This window comes from Leptinotarsa decemlineata, unplaced genomic scaffold (assembly GCF_025532065.1).
Source record: "Leptinotarsa decemlineata unplaced genomic scaffold, Ldec_3_MD MMD2_tig00000199_RagTag_RagTag, whole genome shotgun sequence".
NCBI classification, from domain to species: Eukaryota; Metazoa; Arthropoda; class Insecta; order Coleoptera; family Chrysomelidae; genus Leptinotarsa; species Leptinotarsa decemlineata.
In genome coordinates this window covers 3,326,536-3,343,003 of record NW_027412544.1, presented here as the reverse complement: position 1 = coordinate 3,343,003, position 16,468 = coordinate 3,326,536, and the positions used below count along the sequence as shown (strand labels likewise).

The 16,468-nt window shown below is 33.9% G+C and overlaps 1 protein-coding gene across 3 annotated transcripts in view; it reads left to right on the top strand.

Moving 5' to 3' along the window:
- foxo (forkhead box, sub-group O) overlaps nt 1-16,468 on the top strand; it is a 482,994-nt gene that overhangs the window by 396,249 nt on the left and 70,277 nt on the right. For all 3 annotated transcript variants that reach the window (XM_074172805.1, XM_074172803.1, XM_074172804.1), the window contains exon 2: nt 14,115-14,395. In XM_074172805.1, coding sequence (XP_074028906.1) covers nt 14,115-14,395 — 281 coding nt within the window. The remainder of the gene's footprint in view (nt 1-14,114; nt 14,396-16,468) is intronic.

The following is a 16,468-nucleotide window of genomic DNA, read 5'->3' as shown; positions in this document are numbered from 1 at the left end:
AATACTCCAAAGAAGGTCTGATCTGAGCTTAATGAAACATCAAAAGTTGCTGAGGTGTGTACCGTTGTCTGAGCCAGAATAGTGTTCCAAGCTTTTGAGAAAAAGCCTTTGTAAATCCAGGGACATGATTGCGTCAAGACATATTAGTGTCCATTGTAACCTCCAACAAACTTATCGAAGCAGAAAGCGGAATTGTCTGCCCTGATATTATTATATCCGGTTCGGATATCTTTTACTTTCTGCCCAATTCGGAATCAACTCTAGATCCACATTAATATATGAAACCTCCTGCAGCCAGTCAAGATGTGCATCCGCAAGCGACCTTCTGCAATCCAAATGGAATGACAAGACGTTAGTTACAATTTCGTGATAGGATGAGTTTGAAATTATTTCTGCCATGCGTTTATGCAACATCATCAATCATCCAATAGTCAACTTACACACCACTGATGATGTCTGCCGCAGCAGCAGACGAAACATTTGATACTACAAGTTCCATTCATTTTGTTCTCTCTTGTCTAATTATTGTTCGATTTTTCTGAAGTGAGTTTTTATACGGATTCTCATGTTCATGTGAATGACCGATAATCGTATCCTCGACTTCCTTCTTCATGGATCTTCAGAAATATTCATACTCATCTGACACTAAACGAGTAATCTGGCATATTCCAGCCGTCCGAAGTTTTACGACTTCGCAAAACTCAGTCCCATGAATGAAAGTATACGGCAGTCGGAACATTGTCTGACGTGATTCTATAAAAAGCCGTGCTGCGCGAATCCGACAAGATTGAAATTCATTCGGCCACCATAAAAATGGAGCGGCGATCCATCGGCATGTCGCCACATCACCCCTAATAGTCCAGTCAAAATTCACAATAATTTGTATGGAGTTGAAAATTGGTACAGATCTTGCATACATGAATACGAAAAGTCCCCTTTGATCCCATTTGTGCTAAAAAAATTAAAGGCAAACAGTCAAAAATATAGTATTTTTTTTTGCTGACGTTAAGTGATATCTTGAGTATGTTAAAAAAAATTGTGGACCATGCAATTTTCTACAAAAAAAAATTCTTATATTTTTTTATGAATTACCAATCCTGAGATTTTTCCATTTTTTGACGAACATTTTCTGAACTGTATGATGGCAAAACTGCAATGATGTATTTTGTTAAATTTTTTGAAAACAAAAAAGTTTATAACTTTTTTACGAAATTTTCAGTTTTCAGTTTCGACTTGAATAATATTTTTGTCAAAATTAATTCCTGAACTATTTCATTTCCATATGATTAGTTGAGATGTACTTGAGTGATTTCATGATAGTTTAGAACATTTCCAATCCTTGAAACACAAAGTAAAATGTTTCCAATATCTGACCATATTGTACTATAGCAATTTTGTTCAACTCCTAATAATAACAAAACAGTTCTTTTCAATATTTCCATTTCTTAGTTTCAATTTGTCTCTCGCCAACGAAAATTTTCAAGTCTTCTACCTAATATTCAGTCACTTTGTTTTGCAATCTCTAAAGGAAATATTTCACAAAAAATATGTGGCATTCTTATGGAAATTGTTCAAATTAACATAATTGGTCCTATGACGATTTTGGAAATGTTTCAATCCAATGAACAAAAAAATGAGACTAATTTTTGACGAACACTTCCTGGACTATAACAATTACGGAAATACTGAAATGAGGTATTTTTTCATTTAAAAAAATTAAAAAAGAACCCTGTTTTAATGTGTTCAATCATCAGTTTCAACCAATTTTTTTGTTAAGGAAACATTTCAAGTAGATTCTGAAATAATTCTCCAGAAATCACGGCAAAACTGTAACTGGTGTATTTTGTTCACCTTTTCAGGACAGAACAAAAACGCAGAACATTTTGTTTTTCGCCAAAATTTTTCTAGTATTTTTTTCAAAGTTAGGAACTAGAGGTATATTTCTTTAAATAAAAACATTCAGTTCTGCTGTTAAAACCGTAGTGAAATTTTCCCAAAGGCCGTACTATAAAAACTATCAGAACAAAATCTACGAGGTATGTCTGACAAATAACGGCAATTTCCGTTTTTTGAAAAAAAATATTCATTCATTTGTCTACATCAATTTTGTCACCTTCAAAATGGTCCCATAAGATATAACAAAACTTGTGCCAGCCTTTCTTCCAATCCTTGAAACGTTTCTCAAACTCGATCTTTGGGATACCTTTCAGCTCTTTCATTTTTGCTTGTGAAACGACGACCCTTTGAGGTTCTCTTCATTTCTGGAAATACGAAAGACTCGCACGGAGACACATCTGTCGAATACGGAGGCGGAAGCATCGTAACACAATAGGCAAAAATTCACGAACAAGCAAAAAGTGTAAGCAGGTTCATAATCATGGTGCAAAGTCTATGAATTGTTTTACACGAATCCGGTCGTTTTTTTCGAATTGTCTCACGCCACGAAACTTCTATACCTAATTGTGATTCGGCGAACTTTCAACACCATTTCCTTTACTTTTTCCACGTTTTCATCGGTTGATGATGTGATGGAGCATCAGAGGCGTTCGTTATCTTCAACGTCTTCGCGGCCATCTTGGAAATGTTTATACCACTCGTAAACTCTTGTTTTACTCATAGCAGACTCACAGGCTTCTGTTAATACTTTGTTACGCTTCATTTAATTTTTTACGCTAAATTTGATACAAACTCTTTGATTCTGTTCTAATTGTAACATTCCATTTTTCCACTTTTAATTTTATACTGTTTGTGAGTCAATATGAACACAAAGAAACCTAATTCTGATTCGTAGATTGTAACATATCAATTATTTAAGATTTCTATTTTCACAGATGTGGGATACCTCTGAACAGTCTATAGAACTACTCCAAATGAATTTTATTCATCTTTAGGTTAGGTATACAAATAGACCCTTTTCTTAGTTATATTTCCTATTAAAGCCATCATTGAGAACAGTAGAAAATTTCAGAACATTAACACTCTGAGTTCTTCATACAGTGACCATTTCTTTTCAATATTGATTTATTATTTTTGTTATTCATTTCATTTCAATGTTGGGGATGAAACATCCTTTTGAATCTCTCAAGTAAACCGTATTTCTTGTTAGTCCAGTCTACCGTGTTAGTCTAAACCACAGCGACAAGTGTTGAAAAGGGGTACAGTACTTCTAGAAACTTCTGTAGATGGCGCCCGAATAAGAGCTTTCAATGTGGTAATCATTTTCAGCACTTACAATTGAATTTCTATAGAAAACCTACAACCTACCTGCACCTTCGCCTACGTAAATCAAGAGCTACTCATTCCAACTTGGCAAATCTACCGCTTTCTTACTCAAGATCCAGAAACGAGTAAAGAAACCACTAACCATAGTGGTTATCAGAGACGAGTAAACAATGAATAGACTTAAAATTTTGTCATACTTCAGGGACTTATATACCGAAATGATTTATCAAGTTATATTATTTACATTGTTATTAATTAAAGATTTGTTTTCGAATACACCTCTTTCAATTTCGCAATTGTTTCATATTCAAAATGATTCCTGACTGAATTCCACAACTCAAAATTGAAATAATTACTTCGAACACCCAAAATTTTGACTAATTTTCATGTGATCTGATGCAGAGAGAATAATTGTATGAGATATTTAAAAAAATAATAGTCGTTCTCGAAACTTTATATTTTAAGCAATAACTCAACAACGCCGTAACCGAATTTCAAAAACCAAACATGAAATGATATCAGAATTTAACGTAGCATCTGAATTTAAATTCCATTTAAAAAATGGAATTTTGGTCTGTAGCACCTACACCAAACACCCTGTATATTTAAAAATTATATCAAAATATAGCTCTCAAGAACTCCTAAAACTTTTGTATGAAACATTTTTGTGTATCTCCTTCAACAAACCAGATATTGCCTGTCACATAAAATGTGGGACACCCGGTATAGTACGTTTACCCGTGGGTTTGTTAATTTTCAGATAAAACGTAGTTGTATTTTTTTGTTTAAGTACAGTCGGTTTAGTTGCTAACTCTAAACATTCAACAAGCCGTGGATCAAAAATATTATTATCAATAAAATTAAAGAATTCTAATCAAAATGGGCGCCGAATGATTTGGTCGGCTTTTATTACAAAAAATCACTGAAATATATAAGAGATAACTACAAGATTCAAGCATAAACTAATACTTAAGACCTAGGGTGTTACCTTATATATGGTCACTAAACAAAAAAAAACAATCACGATAAAGAAAAACGTAAAGTTGATGTCACTGATTCTTATGTTCTAATTAACGATGTAATGAGCCGATTCTGGCAAGAACTTGGGTTTGAAGAAATGGATGTGAACAGGTAACACATCAATCATTGAATTCTTCTTAACTATGAATAAGGTTTCTAGTATAATGTAAAATATAGGCATCGGATTGTCCTTAATTAATTGACTTCATCACAAAATGCTCTTTCAATTCTTATGTTTATTGCTTCCGTAACGTTTGTTTCAAAAGAAAAGAAAATCCTCTACGAGGTACTTTTCCTCGGCGATTCTATTATCCAAGTCTTCTGCATATAATCACCAGGTGAAAAGGTGTAGCAACACAAATCTCTAAACAATCGCAATACTTCAGGAAGTAAAACAGGCTGAAACTTCCCTTTAAATACACGAGAGTGTAGGAAACTCGTAAATATGGAACGTGGTCCGTGAGAAATGAAACATCTAAAATTATAAACAATTCAAGGAATTTTCAAATTGTATTTTTCTAAAAGAAAATGTCGAACGCTTACCTCCTTGTGTCGAAATCCCCAGCACAACAAGCGAGGTTTCAAAATTAATGTATCCTGTGGGGTCCAATGACTTAATGTCACCCCACAGAACATATTTCGTTGTATCCTTTCCGAAGCTCTGGTCTATCAGATATATTCCTCACAGTCGTAAGGGGCTGTGGAGAAACAATCTTTAGAGTCGTAGGGGACTGTAGAGAATCGGTCATTTCTCAGAGCCGTGTGGTATGGTCAGTTTGTTAGAAACTCAAGTTTCTAAATGCACAAAATGGATGTTCAATTATCTTAATCTAAACTCGATTGAATCAAGGGTTGAATTCGCTCCAAATAACCCAAACTCACCAACCCTAAATGCATTCGAAATTTAATCCGTACTTTTACGAAAATCAATCAATTATAGTTATAAACATTTACTAGGCAGATAGCTTCATGGTTTTCTCCAGGAATCGCTATCTAATTTATGTCGTTTTTAATCCATACCGAGCCCAAGAGGTTTTGTCGCGCAGAAAAGAAATTTATGAAGAAGTGACTACTCAATAATAATAATAATAATAATAAATCGGCTTTATTGATAATACAAAAAAACAATACAAAGATATATTTGAAAATGAAAATAGTTTACAGGAGATTCTGGTACTCCTTGGCGAAGTCTAGCTCAAAGCTACTCTAACTCAACCAACAAGCACCACTCCATAATGCACGCAAACATACAAAAATAAAAGCAATTAACAGTGATGGTACCACGAAATGAGAACCGTAAATGAAATAATAATTTGTGATTACCTTCTAAAGATAGTTGATAAATGATTTAATTGAATTGATCTGTTGTCTAAAAAGTAAAAGTTGACATTACTGACTATCATAGATATAATTTTTATATTTGTATTTGAATTTCCTGATATTGAATCTCTTCAATTGCTCAGGCAATGAATTATAGAGTTTTACAGCACCAAAAAGAAATGATCTCTGAAACTGTGCAGTGCGATGTTGTGGCATAGTTAATTTGTTTTTATGTCTGATGTTTCTTGAGTGAATATTTTCACGCAGAATTAGTTTTTGTATTAAAAGAGGAGAATGGGGAAGGGTGATCAATTTATGGACAAAACAACCCAAATGATGAATCATACGGTTTTTCATATTGAGCCAGCGGGAGTTTTTAAAGGCTTCAGAAATTGAATCATACTTACGAAGTCCATGAATTAGGCGGCAACAAGAATTTTGCACTTTTTGTATTCTTTTTTTATCTGAATCATATAAGTATGGCCCATATATGAAGTCACAGTAGTTGAAATGGCTTAGCACCAAACTATCACAGAGCATTCTTTTTAGAGGTTGGCTCAAAATAAAACGATTACAGTATAACAGTTTCAATGACATATAAGCTTTTTTCATTAAATTTTTAACATGACTAGTAAATCTAAGATCAGTGTCAAGCATGACCCCTAAGTTTTTAGCTGTATTGACAGGAGTCAACATAGTATAACCTAGTTCTAAACGGAAATTGTTTTCTGCAAATTTACGATTCTTCTGCGATCCAAAGTGCATCATCATTGTTTTATTAGGATTAATTTTCAAATCATGTTCACTTGATAGCCCATTGATCAAATCAAGATCAGTGTCGAAGAGATTTTGTGCCTCAGCACACTCATCTATTTTAAAGTGCATGTATAATTGTATGTCATCAGCATACGCCTGTATTTTACATTTCTTGATGGACGAGATAATGTCAGTAGTATAAATGATGAACAATAAAGGTCCCAAAATGAAACCCTGTGGTACTCCTGATAGAATATCAAGAGGTAAGGACTGATGACCATCAACAACAACTTTTTGAGATCGACCAAGTAAATAAGACCAGATGAGAAATAAGGCAGCACTATCAAAACCATAATATTTGAGTTTCATGCAAATCAGCTCATGATTGATGGTATCGAATGCTTTCGAAAAATCTAGTAGTACCAGAGTGCTAATCATTCCCTTATCAAATCCCTCAACAATGTCTTGTGTAACAGTAGCAAGAGCTGTAGCCGTGCTAAAACCCTGCCTTAAACCACATTGATATGGTGATAATAGATTATTGTTATCGAAATATTCATTAATTTGTAAATAAATAACTCTTTCAAAAATTTTACTCATGGTTGGAAGTATACTGATAATTCTGAGATCAGAATAAATAGCTGAATCATTATTCTTGGGAATGGGTTTCCCAATGACCATTTTCCACAAGTCTGGAAAATATGAACGTTCAAAACAACAATTGATGATATGCGTAATATATTTATCTATAAACGGGCTACAAAGTTTCAACATTCTGATTGAAATATTATCAACCCCTGAAGCTTGACTTTTAATATCATTCAGGATTTTATGAATAGCTTCACCAATAGCGAATCGAAATGAGAAGTTATCTTGCCTGATTAAATAATTATTGCTATAAAATTCAATATTTTCATCACAATTATTAGAAACGTTTTGTATGAATTGGGCAAAATAGTTGTTTATTTCATCGGGATTCGAGAGGTGATTGGGTAATGAATATTGTTTTTTTGAACGAACATTGAGGTTAGAAAGAGCATTCCAGGTTTTGCGTGGTATTTTTTCAGAGCAGACAGACTTGAGATATGTCCTTTTTTCAGTTCTAACTGAACCACGGCAACTGGTATAAATCTGATAAAAAAGTATGCAAAGTGAAATTGTCGAAACAGCGGTATGTTACAAGTTTGGGTTCTATTTTGAATTTCTTTGTTAAATATTCAACGTAAACTAGCCTGTGATCTGAAATGCCTTGGGATGATAAAGTACCAGATCTTACAACATGATTATTATTACTAACGAAAATCGGGTCAATGAGCGTGCTAGAAACGTTGGTGATTCTAGTAGGCTCATTAAGAGTTTGTTCCAAATTATAACATTCAAAGCAGTTGAGTAGGGGATTGGGTACTTTGAAAAGGTCAACGTTGAAGTCTCCCATGCATATCACATCATCAGAAACAGAACAAACAGCGGATAAAATATTATCAAGGTCACCAATCATTCTCAAAAAATTAGTATTTGGAGGCCTATAAAATACGCCTAAGGCCAGACTCCTACATCCAAGTTTCACTTCAATAAAGATGAATTCAAGAGATTCTTCAACCACAAAATCAAAAGTTATTTTGTTGTACTTCAAATCATTTCTAAGATAAATTCCGACACCCCCACCTCTCCCTTTTCTATCCTCATGTATGAACTTGTAACCATAAATTTGAATCATGTTAGAATCAAACTGATCAGTCAGCCACGTTTCAGAGACCATTACAATGTCAAATTTGTTCTCATGTATAAGTACAACGAGGTAAAAATTGACCTGAGATTCAGATGAGCAATTTTCATAACGGAAATGTTAAATTTCAGATACAGGAAAAGCAGATTGTTTACTCATTAATTATATCCATGATATAAGTGTTGAAAATAAAGAAATACGGCAAATATTTTTTTTAATATAACTGTTTGAGAGGAAAAACGGATGAAATAGATCGGTAATGTACAAAGATTCTTGAAATGTAAGCGATATTATAATTTATTATTAGTAACAGATCTCTATAGGGTGTTCGTGATACAGGAAATATATCCAATTGAAGTTAATTCGATGCATCGAATTAATAAAAAAAATATCGTAACATTTATTTTAATGGTATACCAAGAGCTGCACCAATTTTCGGCTTTCTGTGAATAGTTGTAATTTTTCGCTCACTGTGCCTGGATTAACGAAACTGAAGCGTCGATCCATCGGCAAGTCGCCACGTCACGCCTAAGTGCTATCGGAGACGGGGGACGCACATATCTCAATATCTGGGGAGGCTAAGCATATAATGGGGTGGCCGAACGATTGACCGCTGACCGCGCGCCTCTCCATCAACCGCCGGAAGTGACCGGAAACGCGCCAGGCAAGTGAGAGCGATCTGCTTCCGTCTGGAATAGTCTCGCGGGCGCCAGTCATCCATCGCCTGCTTCTCGCAGGTCCAGGTGAATTTGTTCGAGGGCAGGATTGGGCTTCGCAGGCGAAGCCCAGGCTGGGTAACCGTTTCCCAATGGAGAGATTAACTCCGGAGGCATTTCACATTTCGTAGTTAGTGATTCCATACCCTAATTTTAAATTTCAATCTCAAATGAAAATGGCTCTGTTTAACGTTCCGCAGACCGGAATATTTAAATAGCTAGACGTCGGAGTTGGAGTATGGAATGTAAAATATTACATAATTTCAGAGTGATCAGTGAAAGTTGACGAACTGTATGAAATTTATCCAAAATCGTATTATCGGGTTACTTTTCAGTAAAGTTCATGAATAAATTCAATTCTTCAAGGTTAGGTTGTTCAGAGCCACATCTTGTTCTTTTCGTTACTTTGTTGACGTATTTCCGATGGAGGAATTGATAATGCATACCGTGTTCGCCACCTGAACTATAGAAATTATAGAAAGGTTGTAAAGCAGTTTTTAAAATTCAGAAATTATACATGAATTCATTTATTATTATGATCTATTCAAAATATCGAAAAAATGTATTGATTGTTTTATTGCTCGATATGGCAAACAGTAAACACATATTTAGTTTTTGAAAATTTTCAAATTATCTATTTTTGTTTTCATGATAGAATTTTTAGATTAGAAAATATTCGAATTCAAGCGAGTCGGTATTTTATCTGAAAATTATATTGGTTACTGCTATAGACATAGGTACCTTTTAGAAACTGATAAGAAACTTCTAATCAATATATTCTTCACTTTGAAAATTGAAAGTATTTCACAATGGGAACTGTTTATTCAAAATAAAATATTCTCATGCATGAACCAATTTCAGAGTTCCTCAGGGTTATGTATATGGTCCATTATTATTCATTCTGTATATAACAATAGCCTTGAAAATATTTGAAATATGTTTTTCGGTCAACGGCATTTCTCAAAAGTCTAAACTGTTGCGACCTAGTCTCACATTTCAACGTGCTATTTTCAGAAGTGGTCAGTCCGTCATCAAATTATCGACGTTTTTATAAGTGAAACTTATTCAGTTTCGGATTGAAAAATCTATCACAAAATATTTGCAATAGTAGTCTCTAGTCCAAGTAATGCAGTCAAACTGATGGAAAATAATTCCATGAAAATCAAAAGATAAGTAGATGAGTACTATTCTGATCATTTAAAATTTGATTTCAATTTCATAACATTTGTAGAAACATGTCGATTTGTTTTCCGATAATAGCATTTCAGGATAGCTTTCCAAATTTCAGCTACCGCAGTTGTCGGTTGATTGGTCAAACCACCACACTGACATAAAAAAATTGGAAAGGTGACTTGGGTGTCACACCAATAGGTGGTTCCACTTATGCCTCGCTTGTGTTTAGGCAGTTGGTTTTAAATAAATTAAATTCATTACTGAGACGGAAGTGAACAAATATGATTATTATCATACGAAACTTCTTGACACGACTCTGAATTGAGCAGCATTCAATAATAACATCACAAACTATGAGGTTGCTTAGAACCAGGATCACGTTTTTGAAATTCTTTTGGTGACTAAATTTTCATACTATATGATGTATATTACTTTATTACTTTCACTGTTTTACTATTATGTTGTGAAAGCAGCAGATAAATATTTCATTTTTCTCTCACATCAAAAAAAAAATTCCGAATCAAAAATAGTAGTTCAAAAATGTAAAAAAATAAACATTAACTGAGGTTTTTAGTCAGTGTTCTGTTTTTTTTTTGTATATGAATACCTGACTGTTCAATACGAAAAAACCCGTTTTCAATTAATTCTTCTCCAAATAAAAAAATTAATATACTTCTCTCACAATAACATAATTGAAATCGAAAGGTAATACATTCGAAAACACTCTCTAGGCAAGCCAGAATATCTGTGCTTCATTCTTTGTCTCGGAAGCACTCTTTGAAAATGAACGATTCAAGTCATGTGCTATATTATCTGGAAATGATGCACAAAAAGATGAGCTATGGAGGCATCTGAATGAGAAAGGATTGGAATCTTGAATGAATACATGAAAATCAATAAATTCAAAAATTCAGAACAACTACATGATGACTAGTAAGAATTGAATACTTCTTAGGATATTAACATTGGTATTGACGATAAGGGCGGTTTCAATTATATTTCCTCTCTAATAGTAATTACTTGTTGGTCATTTAATTTGAATAACAACATACTCAAAATACAATGTAGTTTGAAGTAAAAGCACTTGAACGTATTTCTTACTGTTTTTTGAATACCGAATATTATTGCTACCTTGATACTTTTTGAAAGGCGGTCCTGTCCTCCACATATGATTATGCAAATTCCTGTGCTGTTTGAAATCCAGTGCGGTGCTTTATATTCAGATAGGGGTAGTAAAACTCGGGAGACCCGGAATTATCGCCCAAAGTTTCGCGTGATACCAATCAAAGCAGAACTTTTTAGTTTTATGCCTCCATAGCTCAATATGAGGGAGTATAATATCCCAATGTCGGAATATGAATCTATCGGTTCGAAATTCTGAGCAATAAAAGAAAGACGACCTGAAATGAGGTGGAATGCTATAAACGAAAATTGCAGCGTAGTTATCCAAGTTTTATAAGCCAGTCCATCCAAAACTAGAAGAGTAATATATTTTTACGACAAATTAAAAATTCTCAATAAAATCATTACATTCGTGTTATTTGCCGACAACGGTAGAAGTTCTGTCGTACCTTTCCGTTTACAAGTATGGCAATATCGACAACTTTCAGCTCAACTATCCTTTTGAGCTTGTAGAGTTGCAGCAATAATTAAAACTTTGAGTCGCAATTCGAAGCAAGCGTAGTTGGGGGGAAACCGTTGACGAATCAGCTTCTGATGGATACTTTAGAGGAGAATAAAATGTCATTTCGGAGATTGTGAACCCTAGGCCAGCATTGTCTCTTATATTGGACATCGGAATTAACAACCTTTTGAAATCGATACCTCGAAGCGACTTTCACTTGATAGCAAAAGTTTCATCGGAAACATTTCCAGATAATTTATTCGACGTGAAGTCGTTGGTATCAACTTTTCTTAATCTGAAAAAATTTACAAGTGTCACAAATTGCACGAAGAAACTAAAAAATCTTCACTGAATGCGAATCAATTTTGAGATATTGGCTTTACATATACAGTGTGTCCGCCAAAGTATGGAATAAATCCGATATTTCCAAAATCAAAGGTGGTTTTACAAAAACCTGAAACACGTCGATTTTTAATTTTAATATTCTAAATTTTACAACAAAATTTCACTATACAGGGTGATCCATATTAATGTGATAACGTCATCAGTAATTTTTTTAAATGCAACACCCTGTATTTGGTGTCAGTTTTAGATAATCCGTAACGAGCTGATTCCGAAAAGGTCTAACGGACAGAATTTGAAAGATGTGCGCTTAGAAAATAAATTTCATTGATATTTAATGAAAGTAGAAATTAATTAATTATTTTATATTTTTTACTAATGATCAATTCAACAATGGGAAAATAATCCAGTAATAAAAACATGACTTCATTTCCAATGTTCGAACTGTAGTCCTTGCTGTAGTTGACAGTAACCAAAACGTTGAATAAATTCTTGTTGAACCTTTTTTATGGTTTCTCGAGAAATATTGTTTATTTCTGTTCGAATTCTCTCTTTCAATTCTTGAATATGTGCTGGTTTCGTTTTATAAACAACATTCTTCAGATGGCCTCACATAAAGTAATCCAACGGATTCAAGTCTGGCGACCTTGCTGGCCATTCAATATGTCCACGTCTTTCAAATTCTGCCCGTTAGACCCCAAGTATCATACCTTTTCGTAATCAGCTCGTTACAGATTATCTAAAACTGACACCAAATACAGGGCTTTGCATTTTAAAAAATTAATATGGATCACCCTATATAATGAAATTTTGTTGTAAAATGTAGAATATTAAAATTAAAAATCGACGTGTTTCAAGTTTTTGTAAAACGACCTTTGGTTTTGGAAATATCGAATTTATCCCATACTATGCGGACACACTGTAGACTGCTTCTAGTAGAAGGTAACGAAGATGCTAATCCTATGCTTGAAGAAACGCATTGCCTTCAAATCAGTTTTTAAAATACCTAGGCTGACAATAATACCCAAGACAAAATATCTCTCTCGTTTTGAACTTGGTATTCAGAGTTTGCAGTAATCGGTAAGAGTAGCAGTTATTAATTGTCAAATGTATTTTCATTTAATTGATATCTTGAACCTCAATGATGAAATGAGCATGTGGGTGCTCTTATTGAGTATTGAATACGCCTGTAGAAGTTATTATATAGTGAAACACGTAGCGAGGTTTTGTAAACTGTTGAGTGAAAATCTCACGATGAGGTGTTATCTGAATACACTCTGCTGCATTTACTACCTCTAGTCAAAAGTTATTTCGGTACAGTTGTATTGGATTCGTTTATTTAGCAGTGATGCCAGCATTGTGGAATTTGTTTTGAATTACTTTAGGTATATAAGACTGAAACTGTTTCGGATACCTGATTTTTATTCCAAAACAAAGAAACGATAAGAATTCTGTTCATGAGAATACTTCATTTCATAATCATTTTCAGTTATTGTTTTCGTTTTGATATCAGTGCTTCTAGTGTCTAGTTCAGTATTTAAACTGGAAGTGAACACTGATCAATTTAATAGAATTGACCGATACTTGATAAATATCTCAATCAAGACTTACCTATATACTTCATTCTGGATTTCATTACGAAAAGTTCAAAAAATCGCGATCCTTATTTGTTGTATAGTAGCTCACTCAAGCAGAACTGTGTAAAAGTTATTGTAAGAGTAAGTTTTTGCGAAACACCTGTCGCGGAGTGACATGAGGGTTTGCTGGCCAAACATCACAAGTATCATTCCATTCACAAAATGATGTAGCGCCCTGTCTCCAGAGACTGTCGTCACACTGTAGTTTTTGGCATCAAAAAGTAATGACGCACTTTTCCGGAAATTTTAAAAACCATTACATAAATATGGTGACAAACAACTATTGAATATCATCAACAACAATCCTCAATCAAAAAATTGAACTTGCTGCCATTGTCTGTATTAGCGAAATGATTATATTAACGAAGTACTTATTTAGTATTGGTATTGGTTGTGAAATATATTTATATATTTGATGAAAATATTTGTGAATTATTGAAGGAATAGAGCAAGAGAAACGGTCTATGTCGAATATTGTCACCTCTGCTAGTGGATCTGATCAGTTGCTATACTCATACCATGAATTACTGTACAGTTATCTTTCAATGTTCAAATTGTAATTGATATTTTCATTTCAGAATTCCATAAGGCACAACCTATCTCTCCACAATCGCTTCATGAGGGTCCAAAACGAAGGAACAGGAAAATCGTCCTGGTGGATGATCAACCCGGACGCTAAACCTGGAAAATCGGTAAGGCGAAGAGCTGCGTCGATGGAGACGAGCAAATTCGAGAAGAAGCGAGGTCGAGCAAAGAAAAAAGTCGAGAATATCAGAAATGGTTTGCCGGACACAACGCCGAGTCCAAGCTCTTCTGTCTCGGAAGGTCTCGATTTGTTTCCAGAATCACCCATTCATAGGTGAGTCACGTAGTTTAGGTGTACAGTTCGCTTTTGGCGGTAGAATTTCAACATTCCCAACAAATATATGAAATATCATTTTCAACATTGAACATGCTTACTATGAAATACGTTTTGATACAGTTGGATGATACGTAATTTTCGAATGTATTTACCTCAATTTTCCAATGAAATCTTGATTATTACATCTAGGGTAAAGTATATCGAATTGATATGTTGGCTAGAGATTAGTAACATAATAGGATGGCAAGCGCCTTGAGTATTAACTACAAGTATACTTACATAGATTCGTAGGTACTTGAAATATTCATTTTGGAAACTATTTAGGGAACATTTTATTGTGAGATTTTCACTGAACCGTTCAAAATAAAATGTTCTTTCATACATTATATTTAGGTGTTTAGGGATATCGGTATTATAATAGTGTCTATAATGATTTGTAGGTATATACGTTTTTTTATATCTATCAGAATCCGATTCATTGCAAAATAGATAAACGTGTTTTCGATAATAATAATTTTTGTTACTGAATTTTTCAAACTGCCCCCGTTATGTTTGAATATTACTGGAGTTTTTTCTCAACACCAAACCGTTATTTTAACACCTCGACCTTCAAGTGGAAGATCAGTTGGATTTTCCTCTTGAAGATGATTACTTGGTGATCAAAACACCTGTCGAGGTTTCGAATTAACAGTTTGGTGTTGGGAAAAAACTCCAGTAATATTCATTACTACACCAAAGGAAACAGTTTTTTTCCCGCAAGAGGGCGCCAAAATAAAAAGTTAGGTAGCGAAAATTGACATGGCCGAATTCTTATGAAATTACCTTTTTAATGATGTGTCATACTTACTACTTTCCCTATTCAAATTGTTTGGGTGATAGTGACCGAGGGGGGGAGAGGTATGATAGTTGAGGTTATGATAGAAACATGCCCCCCGTGGATTACAAATCGACGTGTTTTTGATTTTTTTTCGGAAAACATGTGTTTTGAAGATATTCGATCTGTTTCGTTTTCGGTGCCCCACCCTGTATTTTTAGAATATACTCTTAAGTTCGTGCAAAAGATGCTCAATAGTATTGAAGATACAAATGCTATTTTGAAAGTCTTAGTACCACATGCCTGCAGCTGAATTATCACAAAACATTTCGAATAGCTTTTTTCATTTTATACGAGTATCATTGGCCAACCGGAAATTCTGAATCTCTATTTTTGTAGTTGACTCTTGATAATTATCGATTATGGTAAGAACCATTATATATAAATATGACAATAATGGGTGGTTTATTTCGAATGGGTCGTTTTTAAATTTATTTGCATCGATATCCCTACTATGGTCCAGCAATGAATCTTTAATATTTCTTGCTGATATTATCAAGCAATTCGAAATCCAACCGTCTGTCGATCCAGCATATTGAATTGTAGTTTCTCAACGCTCACTTTCTTTGATATACCTTAGTCACATACGAGTATGTGTATATGTCTAGATTCCATTTGCTGTACGAATGTTCGGTCTCATTTAATATTGCAATCTTGAATTCTCTCCGTTAGCCTATAACATCTTTTTTTCTGTTATATCTGCACGATCCTCACTGATAACTCTTCAACACATTTTCTATACTCAGTATTTCAGATGACAATTCAGCGAAATCCAATGGTGGCCTCTGTTTAAAAAAAAATCTGTTCAAAATATGTTCTTCCGTTAACCAGTTCTACAAACTTATTTTCAGAAACACATCCGATCTATTCAAAATTTGTTTTCTAATTTCTGCTAACATTTCTGTGAAATTTGCAGTTTGGGTTATTTTCATTCCTGAACGTCAAATACAATATTATACGTATAATTCGCAACAATACGTATCTGCATCTGTAATTGCAAATGCTCCAATGATAATTTACTTCAATATTTTTAGAGTACCAATGCACTGATTTTATCATTCAGGTTTGAATTATCAGTTCGGTATATCTTTGAAATAGCGATTGTTACCCCTTATCAGTGCAGAACAAATCGCACAAAGAAAAAATAGATATGAGAATAAAACCTCAAAAGTACATGAGAAGCGTCATATGAAACA